This window comes from Fusarium oxysporum, chromosome 2 (genome assembly GCF_000149955.1).
Source record: "Fusarium oxysporum f. sp. lycopersici 4287 chromosome 2, whole genome shotgun sequence".
Lineage (NCBI taxonomy): Eukaryota > Fungi > Ascomycota > Sordariomycetes > Hypocreales > Nectriaceae > Fusarium > Fusarium oxysporum.
This window is the reverse complement of record NC_030987.1, coordinates 3475555-3501584: the sequence shown is the minus strand read 5'-3', so window position 1 is coordinate 3501584 and position 26030 is coordinate 3475555. Positions and strand designations below refer to the sequence as shown.

The 26030-nt window shown below is 49.7% G+C and overlaps 11 protein-coding genes across 13 annotated transcripts in view; 4 read left to right on the top strand and 7 right to left on the bottom strand.

The window, feature by feature from the left end:
- Nucleotides 1-274: 274 nt before the first annotated feature.
- On the top strand, nucleotides 275-3801 carry FOXG_08458 (uncharacterized protein). The gene has a single exon (XM_018387401.1). It carries the CDS (start codon nucleotides 625-627, stop codon nucleotides 1759-1761), a length of 1137 nt encoding a protein of 378 aa, XP_018245248.1. The 5' UTR covers nucleotides 275-624; the 3' UTR covers nucleotides 1762-3801.
- FOXG_08457 (prolyl-tRNA synthetase) lies at nucleotides 498-4019 on the bottom strand. The gene is made up of 2 exons (XM_018387400.1): nucleotides 3321-4019; nucleotides 498-3262 (listed from the first exon to the last, which is right to left on the bottom strand). The coding sequence occupies exons 1-2, from the start codon at nucleotides 3740-3742 to the stop codon at nucleotides 2023-2025; spliced, it is 1662 nt and encodes a 553-aa protein (XP_018245247.1). The 5' UTR covers nucleotides 3743-4019; the 3' UTR covers nucleotides 498-2022.
- Nucleotides 4020-4223: 204 nt separating this feature from the next.
- On the top strand, nucleotides 4224-6474 carry FOXG_08456 (T-complex protein 1 subunit alpha). Its single transcript, XM_018387399.1, has 3 exons — nucleotides 4224-4491; nucleotides 4609-4694; nucleotides 4752-6474. The coding sequence occupies exons 1-3, from the start codon at nucleotides 4404-4406 to the stop codon at nucleotides 6273-6275; spliced, it is 1698 nt and encodes a 565-aa protein (XP_018245246.1). The 5' UTR covers nucleotides 4224-4403; the 3' UTR covers nucleotides 6276-6474.
- A 146-nt stretch (nucleotides 6475-6620) lies between these two features.
- Nucleotides 6621-8080, bottom strand: FOXG_08455 (cytochrome b-c1 complex subunit Rieske, mitochondrial). Its single transcript, XM_018387398.1, has 4 exons — nucleotides 7675-8080; nucleotides 7468-7556; nucleotides 7262-7412; nucleotides 6621-7204 (listed from the first exon to the last, which is right to left on the bottom strand). Exons 1-4 carry the CDS (start codon nucleotides 7958-7960, stop codon nucleotides 7023-7025), a joined length of 708 nt encoding a protein of 235 aa, XP_018245245.1. The 5' UTR covers nucleotides 7961-8080; the 3' UTR covers nucleotides 6621-7022.
- Nucleotides 8081-8222: 142 nt separating this feature from the next.
- FOXG_08454 (DNA damage-binding protein 1) lies at nucleotides 8223-12213 on the bottom strand. Of its 3 annotated transcripts, XM_018387395.1 has the most exons (3): nucleotides 11986-12213; nucleotides 8840-11927; nucleotides 8223-8790 (listed from the first exon to the last, which is right to left on the bottom strand). In XM_018387395.1, the coding sequence occupies exons 1-3, from the start codon at nucleotides 12078-12080 to the stop codon at nucleotides 8491-8493; spliced, it is 3483 nt and encodes a 1160-aa protein (XP_018245242.1). In that variant the 5' UTR covers nucleotides 12081-12213; the 3' UTR covers nucleotides 8223-8490. The 3 variants fall into 3 exon arrangements, with proteins under 3 accessions (XP_018245242.1, XP_018245244.1, XP_018245243.1); XM_018387397.1 differs by having other exon boundaries at nucleotides 8223-11927; nucleotides 11986-12155; XM_018387396.1 differs by having other exon boundaries at nucleotides 8840-12148.
- Nucleotides 12214-12837: 624 nt separating this feature from the next.
- On the top strand, nucleotides 12838-15749 carry FOXG_08453 (uncharacterized protein; the record flags this gene model as incomplete). The annotated part of the gene is made up of 5 exons (XM_018387394.1): nucleotides 12838-13476; nucleotides 13522-15049; nucleotides 15086-15153; nucleotides 15489-15509; nucleotides 15588-15749. The coding sequence occupies exons 1-5, from the start codon at nucleotides 12853-12855 to the stop codon at nucleotides 15747-15749; spliced, it is 2403 nt and encodes an 800-aa protein (XP_018245241.1). The 5' UTR covers nucleotides 12838-12852.
- FOXG_08452 (uncharacterized protein) lies at nucleotides 15065-17524 on the bottom strand. Its single transcript, XM_018387393.1, has 3 exons — nucleotides 16712-17524; nucleotides 16073-16619; nucleotides 15065-16026 (listed from the first exon to the last, which is right to left on the bottom strand). Exons 1-3 carry the CDS (start codon nucleotides 17109-17111, stop codon nucleotides 15867-15869), a joined length of 1107 nt encoding a protein of 368 aa, XP_018245240.1. The 5' UTR covers nucleotides 17112-17524; the 3' UTR covers nucleotides 15065-15866.
- Nucleotides 17525-17567: 43 nt separating this feature from the next.
- On the bottom strand, nucleotides 17568-19933 carry FOXG_08451 (uncharacterized protein). Its single transcript, XM_018387392.1, has 3 exons — nucleotides 19168-19933; nucleotides 18843-19100; nucleotides 17568-18791 (listed from the first exon to the last, which is right to left on the bottom strand). Exons 1-3 carry the CDS (start codon nucleotides 19242-19244, stop codon nucleotides 18047-18049), a joined length of 1080 nt encoding a protein of 359 aa, XP_018245239.1. The 5' UTR covers nucleotides 19245-19933; the 3' UTR covers nucleotides 17568-18046.
- Nucleotides 19934-20149: 216 nt separating this feature from the next.
- Nucleotides 20150-22271, top strand: FOXG_08450 (uncharacterized protein). Its single transcript, XM_018387391.1, has one exon. It carries the CDS (start codon nucleotides 20701-20703, stop codon nucleotides 22030-22032), a length of 1332 nt encoding a protein of 443 aa, XP_018245238.1. The 5' UTR covers nucleotides 20150-20700; the 3' UTR covers nucleotides 22033-22271.
- FOXG_08449 (uncharacterized protein) lies at nucleotides 20480-24902 on the bottom strand. The gene is made up of 2 exons (XM_018387390.1): nucleotides 22996-24902; nucleotides 20480-22925 (listed from the first exon to the last, which is right to left on the bottom strand). The coding sequence occupies exons 1-2, from the start codon at nucleotides 24000-24002 to the stop codon at nucleotides 22511-22513; spliced, it is 1422 nt and encodes a 473-aa protein (XP_018245237.1). The 5' UTR covers nucleotides 24003-24902; the 3' UTR covers nucleotides 20480-22510.
- Nucleotides 24903-25748: 846 nt separating this feature from the next.
- FOXG_08448 (uncharacterized protein) overlaps nucleotides 25749-26030 on the bottom strand; it is a gene marked incomplete at both ends in the record, with an annotated part of 1163 nt that continues 881 nt past the window's right edge. The window contains one exon of the mRNA XM_018387389.1: nucleotides 25749-25924. Within this exon, the coding sequence (XP_018245236.1) occupies nucleotides 25749-25924 (176 nt within the window). The remainder of the gene's footprint in view (nucleotides 25925-26030) is intronic.

Genomic DNA, 26030 nt, shown 5'->3' with positions numbered 1-26030 from the left:
TATATTCAAACATATCCTAATCACTACTACTGATTTCACAATCAACTCAACTCAACTCAAAACAGCTGTAGAATGTCACACATGTCATGAAAAGTATGTGGCCAATGTTCAACAAGTTGTTTCCACCAATCTCCTCATGGCTTACAAGTTGTCATGATATACAATGGTCCAATTAGCAATCATGGAAAGACACTCGCACTTTTCCTCTCCAATTCTGAACCACATGCCCAGTTGTTGGTCAAGAGCCCCCACGATCCTTTCAGCATGCCATATCTTCGAAGCCAAAAGAAGTAACTTCTAGACTTGAATAGATCAAGGCAGACTAATGCAACTTCTCTTAATAAGTTAAATTACATGATTTTACGAAATCGAATGATATCACTGGAGTCATGAATACTTGGCAACGTGGAATACGGTATACGACTCATCCGGCGTGTTCAGGGTGAATGTCCAGCTCCACCGCCGATGCGGGGCCGCCTCCAGAAGGGCGTAGATCTGAATATCCTCTCCCGTTTATGAGGTATAAGACGCCTCGAGATGAGACATTATTCCAGTTTATGAACACACAGAGCGAAAATCCAATACAAGAATATCCCTTTCATAACAACCCTGCAAACATTCACAATGGCGTCAACTAAAGCCCTCCCTCCCGTCACATCCCCATCTCTTATACTTACAAACCCCACCTCCTCTGAACGAGAGCTCATATGGAAGGGCACTCATCCCCATTGGGGAGCCGCCTTGTCCATGGATGACTATATCGCCAGAGAATACGATAACCTGGAGGCTCCTCTGGCTCGAGATGGCGGCGTAACAAGCTGGATCCTCACCGATGGAGATAAAAACCCCGGCGAAAGACCCCTCCTTTCATCTTGTGAGACCTACAACAAAAGAGCCTTTGTTCGAACCGAGGATGGAAAAGCAAGAGATGGAACTGCTCACGGAGTGGCCAGTGTCTTCACTTTTCCTGAGTATCGAGGAAAGGGATATGCCAGAAAGATGCTGTCCTTGATTGCGGATGAGCTGAAAAGGAGACAGCAAAAGAATGAAGGCGCTGCTGATTTCTCGGTCCTTTGGTCAGATGTCGGACCCAAGTTCTACCAGACTGTGGGATGGGAACCTTTCAAGAGCACATATCTCGAGTTTCCCGTTACTGAGACTGAGCCAATTGCCGATTCATCCCTGAAGCCTATCACTCTCGATGATATTCCAGACCTGGCAGCTCGAGATGAGCAACTTCTTCGAGACAGGATCTCAAAATCCTCTCAAGTCAGCGCTGCAGTCGTTCCTGATATCACCACTATCAAATGGCATATTCACCGGGAGAAATTTATGTGCAAACACATCTTCTCCCGCATACCAACTGTCCACGGTGCCGTATACACTCCACCTGATGCCCCCAACTCAAGAATCTGGGCTCTCTGGACTTGCAGCTTCTACGGCATGCTTGACCAACCCGAGAAGAGTGTCGTTCGTGTCATGCGCCTAGTCATCGAAGATGAGAGCATCTCAGATGAGACACTTGCCAAAGGCACACAAGCAATTGCAAGTTTCGTCCAGAAGGAGGCCAAGGAATGGAAATGTTCCAAGGTTGAAGTTTGGAACCCCGAGGATCGTGTACGAAGGGTCACAGAAGGCATCCAATCCCTGGGGGCCAAATTCATCGTTCGAGAAAACAACAACATTGCTAGTCTAAACTGGTTCAATGGTTCTGATCAGGAAGTTGACTGGATTGCTAACGAGAGATTTGCTTGGTGTTAAATACTGATACATCCCGGCTCGAACAGCACAAAAACAAGTAGTAGCTCGATAGAAAGCCGTATTTAGACCAACGAGATGTTGATAAATATCATCGCTACGATCTATCTTCTTTTCTAACTGTTTTGATTCCGTGACCAGCCCCATCCCATTTTCATGATATAATCACATTCACATCAAGTCATAAACAATCGCACTGGTGTATCATAAACATGCCAGGTCAACGCCTTCCCGCTCCCTGACTATAAAATTTCATTCAACTCCTTAATAGCTTCGTCCGAACATGGTCCACTTGTCGGCGTTACCCTGGCACTCAGGGCTGAGGCACTTGGTCTCACCGGGGACAATACCCTCGGGCTGCTCGAAGGGAACACAAAGACTCTTCATGCCCATAGTGGCAAGCTTCTGGTTCTCGGGCACATCGGGCTGGTCCTCACGAGTGGTGAGCTCCTTGATGCGGTCCTCACACTTGGGGGCACCGCAGAAGGGGATGAGCACAACGTTCTTGTTGTCAAGAGCGGGAAGAACATCCTCCCACTTGGTGATAGTGAGGCGGTGCTCTCGGAAAGACTTCTCGGCCTTGCTGTACATGTCGGCCTGGATGGTCTCGAGAAGCTCGGGGATCTTGGTAGCGACATCGGTGATGGCAATTTCTCCCTTCTCACCGGTGTCACGTCGCGCAGTGCTGACAACGCCCTTGGCAGCATCCTTGGGACCAAACTCGATACGTAGAGGAACACCCTTGAGCTCCCAGTCGTTGAACTTCCAAGCAGGAGTGTAACCCTCTCGCCAATCCGAGGTGACACGAACACCAGCCTTCTTAAGGTTGGCTCGGATGTCCTCAACCTGCTCCTCGTGCTTCTGTCGCTCCTCAGGGGTAGTCTTCTTGGTGATGCCAACAGGGACGATGACAACCTGAGTCTTGGCAACGCGGGGAGGAAGAACCAGACCCTTATCGTCACCGTGAATCATGACCATGACACCGATGACACGGGTTGAGAGACCCCAAGAGTTCTGCCAGACGTGGATGTGAGAGCCCTTGTTGGCAGGGTCCTCAACAGTGATGTCGAACATCTTACTGAAGTTCTGGCCAAGGGCGTGAGAGGTAGCGCCCTGGATACCACGGCCGTTGGAAGGGATGTAGCCCTCGACAGTGGTGGTGTAATAACCACCGGCGAACTTCTCATTCTCGGTCTTTCGGCCTCGAACGACGGGAACAGCCAGAAGCTTCTCGTAAACACCAGCGTAAAGCTCGAGAATCTCGAGCACCTCAGCACCAGCAAGCTCCTCAGTCAAGTGAGCAGTGTGGCCCTCCTGCCAGAGGAACTCACGAGTTCGGAGGAAAGGAGTTGTTTGCTTAGCCTCCCAACGAACGACGGAGTTCCATTGGTTGAGGCGGAAGGGGAGATCTCGGTGGCTGCGAATCCACTTGGCATAGTAGGGGTACATGACGGCTTCGGAGGTAGGACGGACCGCAACAGGAACCTCGAGGTCCTTGTCACCACTAGAGGATTGTCAATTAAAGTTCATGAAAGCAGGATGGTTTATATGGGCATCCTTACGCCTTGGTGACCCAAGCAAGCTCAGGGGCGAAGCCCTCGACGTGATCCTTCTCCTTCTCGAGAGACTTGGAGGACAGGAACATGGGGAAGTTGGTCTCGTCAACACCCATCTCCTCGATGTGAGCCTGGAACCATTTTCGGATCTCGTTCCAGATGTGCATGGCAAGAGGTCGGAGAACGAAGAAACCCGAAATCTCGGTGTAGTACTCGACCATCTCGGCCTTGAGTACCACCTCCTGGTACCATTGGGGGAAGTTCTCGGCCTTGGACACTGTAATTCCAATGATCTCGTCCGCCTTCTTTCCACCGACGACAGGAAGGTTGGTCTGCTTAGCAGCCTTGGCAGCCTTCTCAGCAGCAAGACGAGCCTGCTTCTCGGCCTTCTTCAAGGCGCTCTTGGACTGTTCGGCGGCGCCCTCCATTTTGGTGAGATTCGTGTGTTAGTCGAAAGGTAATTGACAAAAAAGTAATAGAGGATGATAGTAGCTTCAAGGCAACCGAACAGTGGCTTGCGCGCCTTTAAGGAATCGAGAAGCAGAGGAGCGACGTTATCTTTTGAGGGGGGGAGAAGGAGAAGAAAGGCTTCGGGGTGTGAGTCGAAGTAAACGTCGGACGTGACTCTGTGCCCCGCAGTCGAGGGAGGTGCAGTTGGTGCTGTGCGGTTGCCCCTCCTTCCCGCCCGGGCTTGACTCTCACGGCACCACTGGAAATCTAGCCCAAAATTCAGGCCCAATGCCCTATCAGCCAATTGAAACAGCGGTCACTCAGCTGCAAGGAAGTCCGATAACGCGGCAGGGGTCAGTTTTGGGGTTTCTGGGGTCCGTGCACCTTCTGTCAAGTGCCCTGGACTTCGGGTGGGTATCCGATTCACGCCCTGTAACCAGCACACAGCGGCACCTGGCACCTATTTCAGTCGGCGCCGGAATAACGCCAACCTCCGACAAAAAAGTCCAGTCGAGGGGCACTGGAGCTTCACAGCTCAGGTTCTGTCTGCGTACGGTAGCCTGCTGGTAGAATTTCCTGACTCCATCCCCACGTTGACGAAGCCGCCTTTTACCGTCAACGTTACCAATAGCTGCAACTATGGCTTCCATGTTCGAGCAGCCCCGAAACGGCACCCTTTTCTTGGGTGGCCAGAAGATCTCAGGTTCTGATATTAGAGACCAGAATGGTATGTCTGTCTATATCTTGTCCCGCCTTTTGCCTACATGTTAGGGGGAAGTGGGGGGGAGACATGAGCCTTTGATATTGGATTTCAAATACGGACAACATGCTAATAGTCATTCAGTTCTCGCTACACAGGCAATCGCAAATGTTGTCAAGAGTTCTTTCGGTCCCAGCGGCCTCGACAAGATGATGGTGGACGATATCGGTGTATGCAACTTAGCCCTCCTCGCTCTGCGCTCGACTATATCTCACACTTTATACTAGGATGTCACTGTTACCAACGACGGTGCCACCATTCTCAGCCTCCTCGACGTCGAGCACCCCGCCGGCAAGATTCTCGTTGACCTTGCGCAACAACAAGATAAGGAAGTCGGTGACGGTACCACCTCTGTCGTTCTGATCGCTGCCGAGTTGCTACGTCGCGGAAACGAACTCATGAAGAACCGGATACACCCTACCACTATCATTACAGGATACCGACTTGCCCTGCGAGAGGCTATCAAGTACCTCAACGAGAATGTTAGCATCAAGGTTGACGACCTCGGCCGCGAATCCCTCCTTAGCATTGCCAAGACCTCCATGTCCAGCAAGATTATTGGAGCCGACTCGGATTTCTTCGCCGACATGGTTGTAGATGCCATGCAGGCTGTCAAGTCTACAAACAACCGAAACGAGACAAAGTACCCTGTCAAGGCTGTCAACATCCTCAAGGCCCACGGAAAGAGCACACTCGAGTCTGTCCTGGTTAAGGGATACGCCTTGAACTGCACTGTCGCTTCGCAAGCCATGCCCACGCGGATCCAGGATGCCAAGATTGCTGTTTTGGACATGAACCTGCAAAAGGAGCGCATGAAGCTTGGTGTTCAGATCACTGTTGACGACCCTCAACAGCTTGAGCAGATCCGAGCCCGTGAGTCCGGCATGATCCTCGAGCGAGTGGAGATGATCCTTAAGGCTGGTGCCAACGTCATTCTCACAACAAAGGGTATTGACGACCTGGTGCTCAAGACTTTTGTTGAGAAGGGTGCCATGGGTGTGCGAAGATGTAAGAAGGAGGATCTTCGACGAATTGCCCGAGCAACCGGTGCCACCATGCTCAGCACACTTTCTGACCTTAACGGTGACGAGAAGTTCGACCCCTCTTATCTAGGATACGCTGAGGAGGTCGTCCAGGAGCGCATTTCTGACGATGAGTGCATTCTGGTCAAGGGAACCAAGGCCCACTCATCTGCTTCTTGCATTCTCCGTGGACCTAACGACTTCACCCTCGACGAGATGGAGCGATCAGTCCACGACTCACTGTGCGCTGTTAAGCGAACTCTCGAGAGTGGCAGCATCGTTCCCGGTGGTGGTGCCGTTGAGACCGCCCTCCACATCTACCTCGAGGAGTTCGCCGGTACCGTCGGCTCCCGAGAACAACTCGCCATTGGCGAGTTTGCTCAGTCTCTTCTTGTTATTCCTAAGACCCTGGCGGTCAACGCTGCCAAGGACGCCGCAGAGCTCACTGCCCAGCTTCGATCAAGGCACGCTCTGTCACAGCGCATTGCTGAGGGTGACGGCAGCGAGGATGAGAAGACCATTGCCAAGAAGAAGGGTTATAAGAACTACGGTCTTGACCTCGCCAAGGGCAAGGTTGTTGACGAGATTAAGATGGGTGTGCTTGAGCCCAGTCTCAGCAAGGTCCGACAGCTCAAGAGTGCCGTTGAGGCCTGCATCAGCATCATGCGTATCGATACCCTGATCAAGTTGGACCCTGAGCAGAGGGAGGATGATGGGCATGGCCATTAAGATGATATGTAATGAGTTCGGATTGTCAGGTATAGAATCAAAAGCTTGGGTGTCCGTTCATGACTGAATGTTTTATACTCATAATGTGTGATATCAGGCCTCGTTATAGTACAGGGTGCATACAAATGTACTGGTATGTAGATACAACTAGATAAAAGTGATTCCAGTTTGTCAAGTCTGTTGGAAACTCTGTTTTTGCTCGGTGTACAATTCCTCTTGTGAACCGTTGTTGACTTTGCAGTATGCCGGGATATACATATAAAGTTGCGTTAGTCATCAGCTGTAATTACAGGGCTGGGGAGCCTCTTCAAGGTCGCGTATCTGACGTTACTTGAAGTTAATAGATATCCGTTTCAAAGTATACAAGTCTGGTGTTGAGCATAAGCATGCTCTCGCACTTCACATAATCGATCATATCACCTCAAAGTAAAGGCAATGAAATTCAATTAGTACAACACCTCGTACACGAGATGCATCTTGCACTCACTCTCCCGCCCTTGTCTTTTCCTCAACCCCTCTCTTTGAGCCTGTCGACTGAGATTTTTCCTAGGACGTTTTATTTTTATACAAATGGACAGAAAGGCCACGTCTAAGAAACAGCAAACTTGCGCCCACCCAGGGGCCTCGGTATGGGCATGCGTCGAGTGTTGTGTGTTGTGGCCCGCCCGCCAGTCTAATGCGCTCCCACTCCCATCTCTCCTTTCCTTCGTTTCTCCGTTATAAAAGATATACTCTTACATGGTCCGCTTAACCGACGACCAGCTTGCCATCCTCGGGGAAATCGTACTCGGGAATCTCGAGGTTGAGAGGGGCAGGACCCTTCCTTATTCGGCCGGAGATATCGTAGTGAGAACCGTGGCAAGGGCAGAACCAACCGCCGTAGTCACCTGCCTCACCAATGGGAACACAACCCAAATGGGTGCAGACACCTGAGGAGTCGTTAATATAGAGGTTCAAATTCTGTACCAGTTTTCTGAGTCACGTACCCAACATGATAAGCCACTCGGGGTTCTTGACACGGGCGCTGTCCTCCTCGGGATCTCGGAGAGCAGAGATGTTGACCTTGTTTGCCTGGTCGATCTCGTCTTGGGTTCGGTGTCGGATGAAGACGGGCTTGCCTCGCCACTTGATGATAACCTGAAGAACCGTTCAGCAATGTTGCCTCGTTGTGCTAGACCATATTCCAACTCACGTTCTTGCCCTCGGGGATAGAGCTCAGATCAACCTCAACCTTGGCCATGGCCAGAACGTCGGCGGAGGCAGACATGTTGACCAGGAACTCTGTCATTCCATCGTCAGTAACCATCAATTGACCATCCCGGACATCATGCCAACAAGCTACAACACCAATTGCAACCCAATGGCAAGACACAGGGCCTAGGACCGGATTTCAACCCACCCTGAACTGTGCTCTTGGCTCCAGCAGCACTGACGGCACCGAGAGCACCGACCATGAAGTACGAGTAGAGCTTGTTCTTTGTCTCGCTGCCGGAGGAGACATATTTTCCAAAGTTGGGAATCTGAGAGCCCTTGCTCTCACCCTGGAACTTGAAAGGGCTGGAGTATCCGGAGGCGGACGCGCTGTCGGTTCGAACGGCGGTGGTGCTGAGGGCGCGCACAGCAGGGACGGCGGGCTTTGCAGCCGTGCGCAAGCAGAGACGAGAAGCGGTCGCGAGGGTCGCCATCGTGAGGGATCGTGGGGTGTGGCGGTTGCGAGGGTGAGGGCGTCGAAGGGAAGGTTTGAGGTCTTTTCCTTGGTGGTAATCGGCTGATGATGCTTTGCCGAAAGTTTTGGCTGCAAATTGTGGCCTCAGGCTGCCAGATCTAGTTGAGCTCGGAAATTGAAGCCTCACTATTGGTCCGGTCACTTTCGGGTGGGGTTTCCGGTCTATCCCGGGCATCTGGATTCCTTTCTTGCCTCTACAGCTTTCGCCTTGACAATGACGACGAAGATGGAGAATCTGTCATTGTGACGCAAAATTACTTTCAAATAGAGAACAAGTTCAATATATAATCGACCAGTCTCTCGGGGGAAAATTATTTACACCAGTCACGACTCAATGGACTCATATTCAGCATCTCTATGACTTTATGGCTTCTGACCAATCATCTTTGACCCATTCGTCCTGAACGTCTCGCAACCAACTAACATCCATGTAAAGACAACCCCAGTGAGAGCCAGAACAACATAACTCATTAATCTATGAGAACCATCTCAGTGCATTCTCCTCAACTCCTCAATCAAGTTGCGCATGTCCTCGATACTTGGTCCAAGGCCTTCGCAAACCAGCTCTTGCTTCCCTTCGTCCATATCCAAGAATCTCTCAACCATCTCCCCGTCTATAAATCGAAAAGGTCCCTCACTCTCCCGATTTTCGTTACGGAAGGAGCGCCATAGCTTAAATTCGACGCTTCCTGGTACATGAATATACTCTTCCATCTTTGATTGGAACGTCATAAGCAGGTCCTGGTACTGGGGTGCAATATCACCATAAAGATACAACGAGCCCTCAGCCTATTTCCTATTAGTTTATGTCTCACGTTTTAATGCAATTTGTGCTTACCGAAGCGAGGAAGGCACGTGGATGGACAATTCCGTTCTCCGCCATCGGGACATGAAGTTTTCGAATACGGTTGATCTGTTCACCAATATTCATTTCGCTTGTAATCTCCAGGCGGCTTCGGTCTTGCTCTGTCGGAGCATCCACGTTTCGTTGCAGGACAACGAGATTGCCCTTTGAATCAGCTTCCAACCACCTTTCTCCTTCAATATGACAGACCGAGGTGGCCCATAGAGGCTCGAAGTGACGTGCCCGTTCTTCTAACTTGGCCTTGTTACCATCTTGTGCGGGGATGAATTCAACCAAAGATAGTGACTGCATCAAATCAACCACACCAATCATGTTGCCGGATATGTCGAGATCCACAGGCAAGGCAGCCGGGCGATAAACAGCGAGCTTCTGGAGTGAACCGGAACTGCTCGTCTCTTGCAAGAAACTATAGGCCACAACTGTCTTGGACAGTCCAGCAATGATGTTATCATCAATCATACCTAAACAGCGGCAAGGGCCTTTCAAATTGTGAGAGACAATCTGGTACACCTGACGATTTGAGTCAACTCCGAGGACCAGGATACGGCCGCCAGTACCGTTTGGGTCTTCCACCCCATCACTGATGAAGCTTGTACCAACAATAAATCTCTCGACATGGTTGCCGCCAACATCGAGGAGCTCAGCCCGAATGACACATTCGACAATCTCGAGGCAGTAAGGGGCATTCAATGGGAAAGGTGAACCGAGCTCCTTAAAGACAATCTCATCGACAAGCCTAAATGAACTCGACACAACCTCTTCGTTGCCAACTAATTCCTTCTTGATGGAGCCTAGACCAAAGGCTTTCAGTCCCGGGGAGTAAGCTACTCGTCTGACAGTCTCGTTGACAGGGAGAGCCTTCACGTGTGTAAGTCTCTCCTTATCAACATGGCAGATTCGAATATGCTGGTCTGTAGACAGAATCACGGAATCTGGGAAGGCGTGGGAATCAAATGGTGCAACAAATGTGGCATCATCGGCGGTTGTGGCAGAGAATATGATCCGTCCCTCGGCGCTATATATGAGGCTGGCATGCTCAGTCGTCACAAAGACGTTCGATGTACCATCCTGTTGCGGGAGTATATGTAGTCGAGCTGGGTTACTGCCTAAAGTCACGCTTTTGCGACCAGAGACAGCGAAGCCCTTGGTAGATACGTTGAACGTAACCACATTGCCATCTTCCATCGCGACCAAAAGTGTAGGCCCCGATATCTCAGGGGGGTGTAGCTGGACAAGTGCAATGTCTCTTGGGACTGTAGCACTATCCTCAGTTTGTCTCATGGACTCTCCATGTAGTGGCTTCAAGGAAGCCATATCAATCAACGATATTTGTCCAGAAGACCACCAGCCGACTACACCAAGATCTGGTGGATCCCGGGCAGCATGTATGCATGATATTTGATCAGCTTGTGAGCCTGAGTTGTTTTGGCTTTGTTGAACATTGACAGCAAGGTTCTGCAAGAGATTCAATGAGACAAGAGATGTTCCATCAACCGAAAGCAATGCCCACTTGCTGTTTGCTGACGCTCTTGTGATCGACTTACCGCTTGGGACGTCCCATTTACTGGTTACCGTGCCGCCTTCGGGATCGAGTAAGACGACTGAGCGAGGAGTGATCTGAAGCAACTGTCCGTTGGGAAGATTTGAAGCCAGAAGGGTCTCGGTATCGAGTGACATGCCCTGGAAAGAGTATATCTCTTCAATTCCGCCTTCGCGGTCGAAACTGAGAACTCTTGTCTCGGTGATCGCTGAGACGACCAGGGTATCTACCAGGTCAGACCCGTATGAACGAAGAGTAAATAGACCCCTGGTTCCCTCTAGCTCGTCCAGAACACCTCTATCTTCAAGACCAACACCGCTTCGAATACTTCGAAGGCTCCCATCGCGGTAGGCACCACAGCCTGCCACTATTCTTGACTGACCAGACGAAAAGGCATTGCCAGCTTGAGCATCGCCTTCTCGGTTGCCCATATCCATGATAGAAAAATCAAGAATGGGCGCATTGTTTGAGAAGGACTGGACCAGTGTGACAGTGGCGCTTTCTACGTCGATCTGATAAAGCTGCGAGTCACCGTGGTGTGAAGCCACAAATAAGGTGCTATCCCCAAGATAAACCAGATTGGACGCCCTGGATGTGATGGCTGGTGAGCGACCGATCTTGAGAGGCTCGAGTGTCATGCCGGTCACAACAACACCGGTGGTTTCCAGGTTTGTGTCAATCGTCAACAGATCCAGTCGTCCATAATCATCAGCCAACAAGTAATGTGTACCATCGTACTCAGCCCAAGACACAAATATTCTCGGGTCCTGAAGAACCGAAGATACACTTCTGTGTGTCAGGCCATCAAAGTAAGTAAGAAGAGTTTCTCCAATGACTAAGAGGCCACCTAAATGTGCCTTTGCTCCTTCGGTGTTGCGCACATGGTAACGCTTTTCCTCATCTAATGGAACAGGGATGAGCATTGAGGCGTATGGGTCAGGAATGACAACGTCGAGCTCTCTGTCTTTATGAGGGTCGAACTTGGAAACGGTGTTCCCTTTGTCATCATGAGTCAACCTATATATGACCAATCGAGCTTCTTCCTGCTCCAACTGTGTCTTATATAAAAAGGCAATGGTCGGGTGACCGGTTCGGCTGTGGATGAAAGTGCTTGCTTTCATGAAGAGTTCTGTGAGTCTGACCTGGTCGAGCCGTTCCAGCTTGTTGGTAGAGCCCTTGCGTATGGGGAGTTTGAAAACATTCAGCACTCCCTCCCAAAGGTGCATGGCTAGGAATCGTCCGGTCGGATCAACAAGACATTTGTTCTGACTTGACGAATGTCGCATATATGGCTCTGCCAGGTCTTCGATAACGCGCTCGATGGTCTCCAGTTGCTTTGTTAACGGGTTCCAGACCAGGTTGAAGTAATGCAGTCTATCGGTGCCGATAAACAATAGATCGGTCTCTGATCCTTTGGGTCGTAAACATTGCAGCATCGCTATTGATCCGTGGATGAGTTTCGTCTGTAGACACACGAGGCCCTCTTCTGTGAGACGCCATATTTCGAGTCGGTTCGCCTTCCTGTGAAGCCTCAATCAGCATTTGCTCGAGGCGTCATCGAAGGCGTTGGAGCTCTTACGCCACAACCAAGTCATCTATATCGGGAGAGAGCACATTCGCTCGGAGGGCATGGCGTATGCTTGTAGCGCGATGGATAGGTGCGACATATGCCATGTTGTCTTGCTCGTTAAGGAGGTCGCAAGTGTAGGATGTAAAAGAGAAGCAGGGTAACGGTGTTTGCCCCTCGACGAGAGCTATCGAAGTTCAAAAGCTCTCCAATGCAGCTGCTTGTCTCCAGGACCGGGTGCGTCACTAGCCCCCGGAGTTAGTGCGGATTACAGCGGTCCAGTGGGGTTGGGGTTCCTCAAGTTCCTAGGATGCTGTTTAGTGGGGGCATAAACACTTACACCCCATGTAAGAAGCAGGCGAGGGGAGGCAAGAAAATATAACATGATCCCAACTGACACAAAGACTTGAGTAAGTTAAGTATAGACTTAAAAGGTCTTTAGCTTGATACTTTTCGACACCCTGATTCAAGCTCTAAAGTTTTCTTGCTGCCTTGGGTCAGGGATGCTATATCAGCCCTCTAATTATCAGCTTAACATCTTTATCTGGAAGAAATGGTTTATATCATAAAAGTCATACTCAAGAACTTATCTCTGAGTTATTATGGTATAGCTTGAGGATCAATCAGTGATGAAGCGTGCGCTGCCCATGAAGCAATTCTTGCCATCTTCCATCGCGCCTTCTGCACCCAGCCCCTGCCTGCCCAAATAAACATGAAGAAGATCAAGGAGTTTGGAGGAAGGAGTTAGTCAAGGGAATCCACCCAATTCTTGTGGGATCAAATACTCAGGCTCCAGTGATCATGTGCAATCGAACTTGACCTCTCTCTTTACGATATCCTAGGTACTTACTAGTTATCTAATGTGCCTTGTTTCTCAGCATGAGTTCGACTACAACCTCAACTGCCAGAAGTCGAGAGGTCGTCGATTACGCTACTGAGAACCAATGTTTCTATAATCATCAAGGCGCCCCATATCGATTTCGAGATATTGTCAGGCAGCTTCGAGAAACTGCGCAACTGGCAAAAGCGAACGGGCTAATTGACCAGCCTGGACTCACTGCAGCACCTTTACCTCGCACGAAGATCGCATTAGAGCCGTTTCTCGACGACGAAAGCTACGAAATTCCCATAGACCCTAAGGTCTCCGCTTCTTCTGTATTCAGATTCCTTGGTCAAACAAAAAGCCTTCGACTCCCATCGGAAATTATAGATACAGGGTATGATCTGCAAAAAGAACTGTCACAATATCTGCAAGATATCCAGATTGCAAGCTCTTGCAACATCCTGACCCAATGGCTTCCATTGAGCTATGTAATTGCTGAGAAAGACGAAGGCCTTGGGTTTCCATCCACCGTCTCACGATGGCAAACATTAGCCTTGCGTGAATTGGAGGGTGATGAGCCTACATTTATGGAACCTGGCCACGCTTCGTTCTATACACAACAGACACCAAATCAGGCTTGCACGCCAGACCAAATCAGACAGATGTTATCTCTAGATAAAGTGAGTCAGGATGGGCCAGCTCAGAATTTGGTCTGATTTCGTTAGCATTATCGTTCAAACTTAGAGCCAGTGTCTCCTCCGCTTTCTCCTGCCTCTGACTTGGACGAACCATTTCTGCCAAGCACAGAGCATATGGTGATCGATCTGACCTCAGAACCGAGCAGCCCATCCAATCCCATAGGTGAGGAGTTAGATTGGAATATGCAACATGGCTTTGTGGACTCCGAGCCTCCTGCGCCCTCAACTATGCCCAGCTCTCCTCCGACAGCTAAGGCGGCTTTCTTGTCCAATATAGCAAAGAAACATTCAGCTCTCAAGTTACATGTACCGATGCTGCCATCTAGCACTGCCACCAGTCCAGTGCGGGATAATCTTGCAGAAACTTTGGCACCTCATCTCCTGCATTCTGACGAAGCACACCAATCTCCAGCCGAGGACGGAGGATATTTCGAAGAAGCATTGCAGTCTATCTTAGACGAGAAACACCGCCAGGCAAATCAACAATTGGAACAAGAACGACTGAACCCAAAAGACGCCTTATTACGATTGCAGATACCAGCAGTCGATTTTCAGATACCTGATCCTGAATGGAAATTACATTTGTCAACTTCGCAAGATCACTTTGAATGGCTGCAACAATCGCTTCCCAGGACCTTTCATCTGACCTGCTACAAGGAGCTGAGTCGTCTCGAGGCATCACTTAAATGGACACCGATCCCTCATGAAAGTAGCCGAGTTTCATTGACCGAGGCAACAATTCAGTTCGGACCTATTGTGAGAGAACTGCTTACCCTAAGGCCTCCCCAACTATGCAGTCACAACTACGTGGTTTCTCGAAACGTACTAATGGTGTTCCAAATCCTGAATGATGAAGAGATTGAACAAGAAGTCGCCTCTCCTGTGGTGTCGTCCCCATCAATCTGTCACGGGAATCAGGACAGCTCGACGGCTACTTCTCAATCTCAGAAGCCTCATGTTGCACCGTCTTTGAAGGAATTGATAGGTTCCCGACAACAGGGCACAGGAAATAAGTCTGACTGCGAGAGAGAGAATCTGTTGTTGAAGGCCGCTGATTCAAGTGCGTCCAGCAACTTGTTGTCTGGTTTCATACAGCTTCGACAACCGAAAAAACTGAAGAAAGGCAGCAGCTCCTCTCAAAATTCGGCAGCTTCAAGAGCCATGCCATCCATGACTGGCCCTACAATGCTACCCGTTATTCAAGAAGATGCCCAGAGCGAGCTGCAAGACGCTCCGGTTCCCAATTTCGACATTCCTCAGGAGACTTGTCGCTACATAGTCTCGTTGGACTTGAGTCGTAGTACTCTCTCTTATCTGGAGAAAGTCTGGCCACAAGCTGAGCTCATCGACCGAGACTTCTCGCAGTACAACACAGTTGCTTGGTCTCCTGGATCAGCTCAAAGAAGGGAAATCATTTCATCTTTGGCGTTTGAGGCTGATATATCCATAAGCCCTGGTGCCGGCCTCATCTTGACTACGATACTAAAAGTGAAACAGAAACCTCTTCCTGGATCTAGTGCTCTCACACCATTTCGTGAAAGAGTCAGACGAGTAAGTGAGAAATATGAATCTTTATTTATATTGGTATCAGAATCGAATCCACTAGGAGAATATGTCGGGTCACCAACACCCTCTGATATCTCCGGGTATGCCGATTTCGTACGTTTCACGACGAGTCTTCGAGCAGGCATATCAACACATCTAGTTTCTGGCTGCGATGAAACACTTTCTAAATGGGCTTTGTCAATCATGTCCCGTTATTCTTCATCAGCTCATCAATTTGGGCATTTCCTTGATTTTCGTGATGGTGTATGGGAGTTATTCCTGCGCCGTGTTGGTCTCAATATCAGCGCAGCGCAAATAATAGCAGGTCTGCTAGTATCTGAATACGGTCAAGGCGGACTTGCGAGCTTTTTGAGTATGAGGGCAGAAGAAAGAGTTTCCAAATATGGTCAAATCATGGGAGGCAGGAGAATACTAAACAATGTTTCGAGAATCTTGGACCGAGAGTGGGTGTAAGTCGGCTACCACAGAAAATGTACGGAGTAACTGGGGCACAATGTTTCTGTACTCTATGGGTTACCTACATTTAGACCTACCTATTAAGACCAGGAGTCCCCGATTTGTCGATCTATGACCGGGCAACCAGAGATGCACTCGAGTATGCAGGTAACGACGTGTTACAGATCACAATGAGCACCTTCAAGCAATATCACATCGCAGCACAACAGACTTATGCCCACCGAGCTCAGTGAGATCGCTTCTATTGCCCTATACACATACCCATGCTTACCGTCTACGCTTGTACGTCTAATCATGCATCTCAAACACTATTCAAGTTGGGTCAGGTACCCTTAAATGTTCAAAGTCGTTCAACAGACTTCCCACATTGGCCGCGGTAGCGTTCGTAAAGGCAAGGCGCCCTGTGACGTCTTTAGACCAACATAGACGACTCGGCGCGTGGGATTCGAAAGATTGACGGAGCGAGATTGGATGCCGTAGTAGTCAGAGATGGTATGTGTGAGCCAGCGCCTAGAAGCTGTCAGTAGTGCACTATACCTTCGATATTGATACTCACTTGAAGGCGGCGCTTTCATCGGTGCCGAACGAGTCAAACAGCATGCCTGAGTCGACCGTCTCCTGTGACACTTCACGATGCGCATGCTTCCATGTTGCCTTCTTCTCTCTAAGCTCCCTCATGGCGCCGTTCCTACCGACGAATACAATCTCTTCATCGTCCGAATCCATCTGCTCAGCTGCACTATCATCATCTTCATCAGCAGTGACAGCTGACGTTGCGGCCATAGCCTGCTGAGTAGCGAGATATTGTCGCACAGGCTCTTCCAGGGATCGCACCCAGGTGCGCACAACGGGACTGCGCTTGGTAGCTTCGCGCAGATCACGAGGAACCTCACCAGCTCCGAGACCCGTGGCGCTGCCTGCCTTGAGTTGCTGCTTCTTGCGCTCGGCAAGCAGACGGGCCGTCTTATCCTCAACCTGCTTGCGCACGCCGCGGTCCCAGAATTGAGCAAGCTGGTAAGGCACTCGATGGATCGGATGAGTAGGTTGGACTTCGTAATCGGAAGGCAGAGGCGGTTGAGCGTTCGGAACGCCTATCAAGCGGTCTAACACAGTGAGGCCAACGATCAGTATGCTGCTGCGCAAAAGGAAGCAGATCCGAGTTCGGAGTGCTTCCTTAACAATGATAAAGCCATACCATTCTCCCAGCGACGTCGCTGGCGACTGCCCTCCTTGCCCTTCAGAACCAATTCCCGCTTTCGCTGGCTATCTCTCCTAGAAGGTGGTCGTCTTAGGGTCGATATCGGGGCCTCATCTTCGTCAAAATTGACGTTGCGCTCGGGAGAATTGGACTTGGCTTTGACAGCTTCATCTAGAGGAATTGCAAGAGGAGTGCCAGTTCCACGGGCGATGGGGGAAACGCTGAGAGATTGAAGAGCCGAAACAGTCCAAGCATCGATATCAATGCTCCCACTCTTAACTGGCGTAGGAGGCGAATGTAGCTGCACAGCCGCCAGCGAAGGATTTGTCGCCGCGGGAGTAGGAGTATTTGAGGCCGACTGTTGTTCGGGTGGCGGGACGGAGCTGTAGATAGCCATGATGATAAGACTCGCGGGGTGGTCGCTGATGATAGAGTACGATAAGGATAAGGTTAAGAGATGAGAGTGATTGAAACTCTTGACGCTGTCTTGAGACAAAGACTCTAGGTCTGATAGGGAGAAGAAGGAATCTCTAGGTTCTAGGTCTTGAGATGAAAGGAGGAAGGAGAAATGGCTCCGGCAATGGAGAGAGGACAGAAAGGATGGAGATGGTGGTTTAATTGATCGACGGCATTGGATTGGATGCTACCGGGCATCTCTAGACCCTCCCCCCTCCTGTCTCAAACCTCATACGGGAATTGATATGAACCATGAATGACACGCGGTGATTCATTCAACTTGATTAGATAGAAGCAGCCAATCATATCTCGACCGCATCCCACAGGGAGCAAGCCAGCGACACCCAATTCCGCATTTGCAGGCGATGCGAGTCACCCGTCGCCCGCGGAAGCGGGGGGGGGGCATTTAGGGCCATGATAGGGCCCAGGCACCAGGCTTCTTCGATTCTGTCATGAGAAGCTGATGATGCTGAGAATGACCGCTACTCAGGGCCTCATTGGTAGAATGCAATATCTCAACATTGACTTGAAGTACCATGATTTCATCCTAATCAGCTGGCTCGGGATTTGATATTACTCTTTATCTCGCGTAGGGAGACAAGGAATGCTGTCGACAAGCATTCTCTCAACCTTGGACGGGCTGACTTCGAGTCATCAAGGCCCCCACACATACCTTGCGGCGTAATATCTTCAATGAGTCAAACTCGGACGTCTCGGCTGAGAAGAAGGAGAAAATGTACATTTCTAAAAAGTATGCAATCCTAGGTAATCACTAAATACCAATAAAATACCTCAAATAATTATGGTATATCACATGCTCGCTGTTGACCCTGAACTCGTCTTGTTGTCTAAGGTGAGGTAAGAGAGGTGAATTCCTCAGTGTTCGGCGGTGGCGTCGTATGTCCTGTGAGGGTTGCCAATACCGCCGGGTTTTAACAACGGTTGGCTCTCCCGCTCGATAGCACGCTCTTCTCTCTCTTGGATATCGTGCAGGTCCTCCTCCGTTTCCGCGTATCTCTCCGGGTGACCGGTGAAAGGTCCTGGAAGACCGCGCTCCCAGCCCTCAGAATAGGTCCTGCTGCCTGGCGGGGGCCTTCGGGGCGCGCTCGAGTATTGCACAGGTGAGTGTGGTGCGCTGTCGATGTGGCCGTTGGCATGACCGCCATGCTGCCGCGCCATGTATTCGTAATAAACGCCCATGAAGAGGACTGATCCCTGCATAGATGCAGTGATCAAGTAAATGAACCATGTGCTCCATCCTTCCCAGCCCAGACGGGCAAAAAGGCTTCCTGCGAATAAGAAGCCACCGGGCGTCTGGATGCACATCATTGGGATGCTCAGACTGCCGACATGTTTCAAATGGTATGTCATCCAGATCTGAGGCACGTATTGGATAGCGGCCAGAACTGTGGCCATGATTCCCAGGAAGTTGGCCCAAAAAACGAGATGATCGGGCAGAGCAATGAAAAAGACACCCGTCAGGATAACCACAATGAGGCCGTGAAGGACACAGAGTAGTCCAACCATGACAGCGGTCTGCCATCTAGGTGCATCGCCACGAAGATCCTCTGGTGGAACATTGGCTTCTCTATATCTGAAGAAGATGAGGAAAAGGACAAGACTGTTCAAATGTTAATGGAGAAAACAAATCGAGCTGGGTGTGGAGGCTAACATGAGGCTGAAGCAAACCCATTGAGCGCCTAGCTGGGCAACGCCGAGCAGACCGGCGGCGCACTCAAATCTGCCGAGCTCTTTGCAGCATCCTATGGCAGCACGAGACGGTGGGACAGTAAGGATATTGGCGAAACCGGCAGTAGCGGAAGTGGTTCCAAGCAATACAAAGTAAGGTGAGATGCCTTCGGAGGTGCCTCGGGAGATAATGCGATAATGCTGAGGGAGGTAAGACACGAGAATGCCGAGTAAGAGGACGCTACAACATCAAGGTTAATAACAAGAACACTCGCCGTCAAATTTAGAGAGGGGTTGCGCAGCCATACATAGAAACGACAAGCTCAAGATACGAGGGCGTCTTAAGCCGATCGCATTGGTCGTCTTTTGGGGCAAAAACGTCCATGGCGGATATCAGATGAAGTGCGTGAAGGTATAATAACACGGCCGCGCAGCTTCGGGAGAGGATGATGGAGGAGTCGTCCCAGCAGGTGTCGCGAGAGAGAGAGGCTCACGAGAAGCCTGGCAGGCACAAAAGAGAAAATGATCACAAGTAATCACGAGATCAGACGAAGGAACGCCAGGGTCCAGTCGTCTCTCGTCAAAGAGGTTTGCCCAGCTTAGCTTTGGACTGGTTTTTGGGCACGGGCTCGTGTGGAGAGAAATGATAGAAGGTCGGGCGCCCTGCGTTGCTGGGGAGTGACGTATGATGGGTTATTTTAGTCGGTTTCTTTTCTGGGCGAGGCTGTTTGTGTTTCGCGGGGAGGGGCAGCGTTGTAGAAGAGACTCAAGAGAGCGTAGCGCAGCTGGAGCTGGAGCGGAATACCGAGCGAGTCGGTACTGACCGATAGTCGACGATACGAGGATATGAATTGCCCTTTTTGGCCAGCTGAACTAGGAGATCATGATTGGTGAGACAGAAGAGAAGAGAAAGTTTCACGATACGGTTTATCCTTGGTATGTTGAAGTCAAAGGAAGAAGTTTCTTATGGATTGGGGTGAGATGGAGAAAGGATAAAAAGAAAAGAGAGGGAGGAAGGAAGTCGGAGAATTAATTAATGTAATCAAATGACGACCACCTCAAGCTGAATATGAGACTGTTCCTTCCTGTCTTCCTTACCTAAAAGCTAAAGGAAAAGCGGGTGGCTCTAAAAGGAAACATTCGAGCACCCGCCCTGAATTCTTCCAACAGTACCTTACTAGGGGTGCAACATCCAAGATTCCAAGTGGTGATCCATCTCCCACTGTAACTGTTCAGAGGAAATACACTTCCGCTTGATATTCACACCTCACGCGTTTCTTTTCTTCGGCAGTACCTGGCCTGGCCTGGCCTGGGCTGAAAGCCTAAAATTACAGTGACCTGGAAACTGGGACACAGCGTTATGTCTCCTGAAATATACCTGTAGTCAGCGCCTCTTTCAACTCTTCACAATAACTGCCAAGACGGAAAACGGCGATCTCGAGCTGCCCTTTTTGTGTCGTCACCCGTTGGACCCTGCAGAAGAGAACCAACGTACGGCCATTGGATTTGTCGGAGGCCGCTGAGGAGGTCCTTTGTCTACCGAGGGCTTGGCGCCAATCCATATGACGTTACTATGAGGATATATGAGACAGTCGACGATGGCCTCAGTTGTTTGATCTACAGTGAGAGGTCCTTCAGAATCTGTTTCAATAGAGAGAATGTCACAGGACCCTTGAATTGTCCAACTGAAAAAGACCCTTGAATATTACATATCTCGAGATTAGAGATTGGCTAGGATCATGATAAGCGTGTAAGTGACAGTCAAACAAAGCGAGGTATCCACTCATGTACCTCATTTTCTCGTCCATCACCATCTCGCAACTTTCAACTCAACTTACACCATGAACATGGATGGTCCTGAATCGGCAATTGAATCAGCGCCCTCACATTCAGAGTTACAGCCGAATGATCTGCAGGACCAGGACAGGGACCGTGATCAGCAGCAGAAAGCACCATCATTAAACCTCATCGCTGAAAATCAAATCATTCAGCCTGATAATGACATAAACCAGAACCCTTCCACCACCAAACAAAATTACTACACATCTGCACAATGGACTGCCGATGGAACATCACTCATCGTATCATCTGCCATCAATTCAATATCCACCTTTGTCCTCCCTGAAGATCTCCTCGACCCATCAGCTTCACGCCCGCGACATCTCGAGTGTCAATCCTCAATATCGCTCCCTGAGCCTTCTCAAACGATCATCCCAGCGCCCTTCTACTCTTTAGCTGAGCCATCCTCACAGACCGTTCTTGTAGGATGTCGCGATCACCCTATTCAGCTCTACCATCTCTTCCCTCCAGATGATGATGGCCTCGCGTCGCGTTCTGCCCCACTTGCTTCGTATAAATTAATACGTTTTGAAACAGAAGAGTATATCACGCCCTCGTCTATCCTCTGGGATGCACCCGGGACGCATTTCCTCGTCGGCTCAACGAACCGGCTTGATTACTTTGACATGACTCGACCAGGATCAGATGGTCCGATACTTACTATACCCACCATCCCTTCTAGACGTCATATACGGAAGGGAAATGGAGTTGGTATGAAGGGCACTGTCGCTGCTCTCGCTTCCTCGCCTGTGGATGGTAACGGGAGCTCTATTATTGCTGCAGGGACATGGACACGGTGGATGGGATTGTATGATGTGCACCGCTCAGACAAGGTTATTGCAAATTGGTCTCTCCCTCGCTCTGAAGACATAGACGGAGGAATAGGAGGCCAGGGAATTGTTCAAGTCCGCTGGAGTCCATGCGGTCGTTACCTAATCCTCAACGAGCGACATGCTTCTGGTCTGATTGTGTATGACGTCCGCGGAACAGGCGAACTCCTCTGCACTCTTCGAGGTCGTCGTGCACCCACACAACAGAAGATGACGGTGGATGTCTTTGCTGGTGATCCCTATGCTGAGTTCCCATCCTTCGAGGTCTGGGCAGGGACACAAGATGGTGGTGTTGCGGTGTGGGAAGGCGTTGGCTCTCAAGCTGGCGTTGTAGATCCATCATGGACATGGAAGCCCCATGATGCGCCGGTAGGAAGCACTGCTTTACATTCAAGCGGCTCTGTAGTCGCAACGTGCTCAGGAGGGTGGGGCTTTAAAGACTCATCGGGAACGAAGACAGTGTTTGACGAGTCTAGTGTCAAGATCTGGACCATAGGAGGTTGACCTGATTTAAAACACGGTAGGTAGGCTGAACCATGATCATGCAAATTGGTTAGATGCCACCTAGAGGAATCCACCGTTAAGCACAGGTTCAAGACGAGAAAGTATTGGCTTCCGTTCAGCGTCTTACTTTGATTCCCATTTGATATAAAGAAACATAAAATAATGAAATGATAAATGAAAATGAATAAAAAGACTTTTTAGTCAATACTGCTTAGTTTCTTTATATCATAGCTATCTACCAAAAACCCATACCTATGACCGTGTGGCCATCATATCTCATGATTAATCCAAGCTCAAGCTCATCTATTCCAGCACTGTTGGGAACCGCTCATTACAACTCCTCCTTTATAGTAATGCAACTCCGGATATCAACTCCATATGCTAACCCAAAAGCAAACGCCAAAGCAATTCTCGAGCCGCGGTGCCATCCGCTACCTGTTTATGTGCCGTCTCCCCCTTTCATCAGATTCATATACAATTAGAACCACCCAGGCCCACGATTCTGCTGCCACAACGGCCCTCCACCGCCGCCGCGGGGTCCAGGATATACTTGGCTCATTTGGCCAGGTGTACTGATCGCTGTTCCAGGTCGTGGCTGTTCCTCGCTGATTCGTCCCAAGCCAGAGTTATAACTATGGTCGAAGTCGTCGTCACGTGTCAAAGGCACCTCATCATGCTCCATGTGCGAAGATCCACCCACAGCACCCGCTGAATTACCATAACCATAATTAGAGGAAGGATCCCATGGTTCGGAATATGGCTCATCATGGCCAGCAGCCGAGTTCATAGTGCGCTGCTGGTTCCTCACTGGAACTGGTGGGGGCGGTGCCATTTTGTCGGTCTCATGCATAAGGGGCACCGGAGCAAAATTATGATTATTGTCTAACGGCGGACTAGAAAAAATTCATTTGTTAGCTTTTTGCGCGAAAAGTATAAAAAGAGGTCTTTCATGGGGACGCTTACCCGATGTGCTGCACCTGGTGTTTCACGCCTGGCCCCTGGCGCGTATTTCCCTTCTTGCGCTTCCAGAGCCAAATGCCGAGAACTATGAGAGCTGCGAGCGCTGCTACGCCGCTGATGGTACCGCCGATGATGGCGCCCGTATTCTTGGAGCCATTGTCATTGCCGTCGGTGTCAGGGGCATCAGAGTCGCCAGATTCCGTGGACGATGGGTCTGCTGTCTCTGAAGCTGTGGTTTCTGTGGAGGTGTCGGATTCGGTCTCCGACGCTGTTGAGGTTTCCGACTCTGTTGAGGAAGTTTCTGAATTTGTTGTTGAAGCTGTTGACTCTGTTGTTGAACCTGAGGAGGTTTCAGTAGATTTTGTAGATGCGCTCCTTGTCGCTGATGATTTTGTGGCGGAAGTATCCGTCGTTGTTGTCCTTCTCCTTGTTCCTAGTGTTGTGGGTTCAGATAGTGAACTCACTGGCTGTGTAAGAGGAACATTTATGCTTGTGAGGTCAATCGCACTCTTTCCTGAAGCTGTAGCCACAACTTTTGTCGCCAAACCAGATGTTGAACCACATCCAAATTGAAAGAAGCCGCCTTCATAGCTATTTCTGTAGCACGAATCGCTCCCTCTGCAGGTGAACACATATGGATTCACCTCTGTTTGTGGTCCACTGTCTGCATCCACACAGCCTGTGAATACACCCGATGTACAAGATCCGCCATCGGGACAACAGCCCACAGCGCCGTGATCGACATCTACCACACAATGCGATCCTGCAGAACAAGTTGCTGGTAGTCCAGGATCCCCCCCTAGGTAACCACAAACAGTGTTGAATTGCCTTCGCAGCAATAATGAGTCGTCGGGCGCAGGCGTCGCGGCGAGAGGATACGGCAGAACATTGAGTTCATAAAAGTCAACCGTCTTTGTCGGTTGTGGCAGAACGTGGCCGGTAGCGAGATTGAGAACGCTGGAGATGACGAGAAACGGCGGTAGACGCGCCATTAGAAGGGCCGGGGTCATGATTTGCGATCTCGTGAATCTAATCTCAAGCAAACATGGTATAGTCGATCGGTTAAATCTGTAGTGTAATTGAGATTGTGGGCGGGTTTTCTTTTGGTGAAGTCGTAGATATTAAGAGACGAGAGAGACTCTAGAAAGAGGACACCCTTTGAACGGAAGAGAGGAAACTCAGCGCACGAGCAAAAAGGACAAAGGATGCAAAAATGATACGATGAGTAACCAAACTAATGATGTAACAAAGGGGTTAGAAAAGATCAAAGGAGGAAGAAACCAAAAGCCCTTGAGTAGAAGGGGGGGCCTGTGACACTCAGTCTGTGCCTCGTCAACTTATCCAAGACTTGGCCTGACTTTAAGCCAAGTGGAGTGAATTGTACAGTTAAAAAGTGGCTGGCCGGCGTAAAGTACAGTCTCCAAACTGTTGAAAATAGAGAATATGAACTAGGGAAGACCCTGAACGTTTCGAAATCGAGACGGTGTTTGCTGCTTCTATGTATCCTCTCTGCCTGAGTCGCGTGTGGGCTTCCTTGCAACCCTGCCACTCTATTTCACGGGCAGTCAAGCCACCTCTGACCTAGACTTTCTGATTTCTCTCGATTACGATTTTCTCGTCAGATAAGACTCCAGGATCTGTAAGTTATAGCCCGTCGACGAGCGAACCAGGAACCAGAACAGAGACGTTTAAAGTGCTGGCAGCCGGGGGGCGTCTCCCGATACTGCAACCCTGTATCCCACGGCAACTCGGGATCCAATCAGGGATGAGGAACAGGCCGTTTTATGAGAGGCTGGTGTGGGCTTCGGGGGAGGCTGGGGCGGTCGTTGGAAAACCAAGGAAGGTTTTGAAGAAGCAAGTTTGACGGATTTGTTCAATTACGTTGGATAAAAAAGAAATTGAAAAGGAATAAGAAGTCGGTATGATAATTTGAGTAAACAACTGACGACATAGAGTAACTACATAGCAACCGGAAACAATTTGTCGGTGTTTGGAATGCTTGGAAGGATTCCAGCAACCAATCTCATCCTCAGAACCTAGAGCCTCCTACGACACTTGGACAGTTGCACACCCTCAGAAGGGGCCTAGAGGGGCCATATCTGCCACGTTGGCATGCGGCTTCTAAAGAATGTCTCATCTCACGCCCTCAATTTGCGTCGATCTTTGTGCATTAGTGATCGCTAGTGTCTCTTCTTTTGTTTGCAACCACATCCCTTCTTGTCCAAGAGTCCAACACGTTTTTGTTCCCTTTTCAATATTACCATCCACCAACGCCAATATTTTATATTATGTCTTAATTGCTCTGTTATATCTCAAATTGAACTCACCTGCCACAACTGTTCTAGCCGCCCAAATTGACCGTCAGTGCATCAGCTGACACACATCATCGTTTGGTAACTGTGGCGGTGTTTCACCATCAATTTTTGCTTCTAAATCGGGATGCTACAAATCTTCACCGCAGATCTCATACGAATCCTGCACCATGAACTCGTATCGAGATGCATATCTAGCATGATTGTGGCCAGGGTACAAAAGGATATGCATAGAAGATCATTTATTCCTCCACTCTATTGCTGCCAGCACATTTCCTATCCGTACATTACACGAAAGACAAGATTCTAAACCATGCCATAACTCCTCAAGATCCAAGCCATTCTGTGCCACGAGCGTACATAATCCTTTTCAAACAAAACCAACACGACTAACCATGATGCAACCAATAGCACCACAATGCGCACAAATATACTCATATCTTCCTAGACGAGCTCATTACTACTGTTAGACTGTCCCTCATAAGACAAATTCTTCAGTTCCTGGGCACCCGCCTTGCGAGCTTTCTTGGCCTCTTTAGCCTGCTTCTTCTCCATCTTCTTCTTAGTGGCCGGATGCCAGCCGAGAGATGAAGTGCGATAATCTTCGCCGCTTGTTTCTTCTACCAAGATATAACATGCCTCCAGGTCTCCATCGCTCATGCAAGTAGGGCGTATGAGGCTCATGGTATAGGTTGCTTCATTTTGTGGGTGTTTCCATTCTGACCA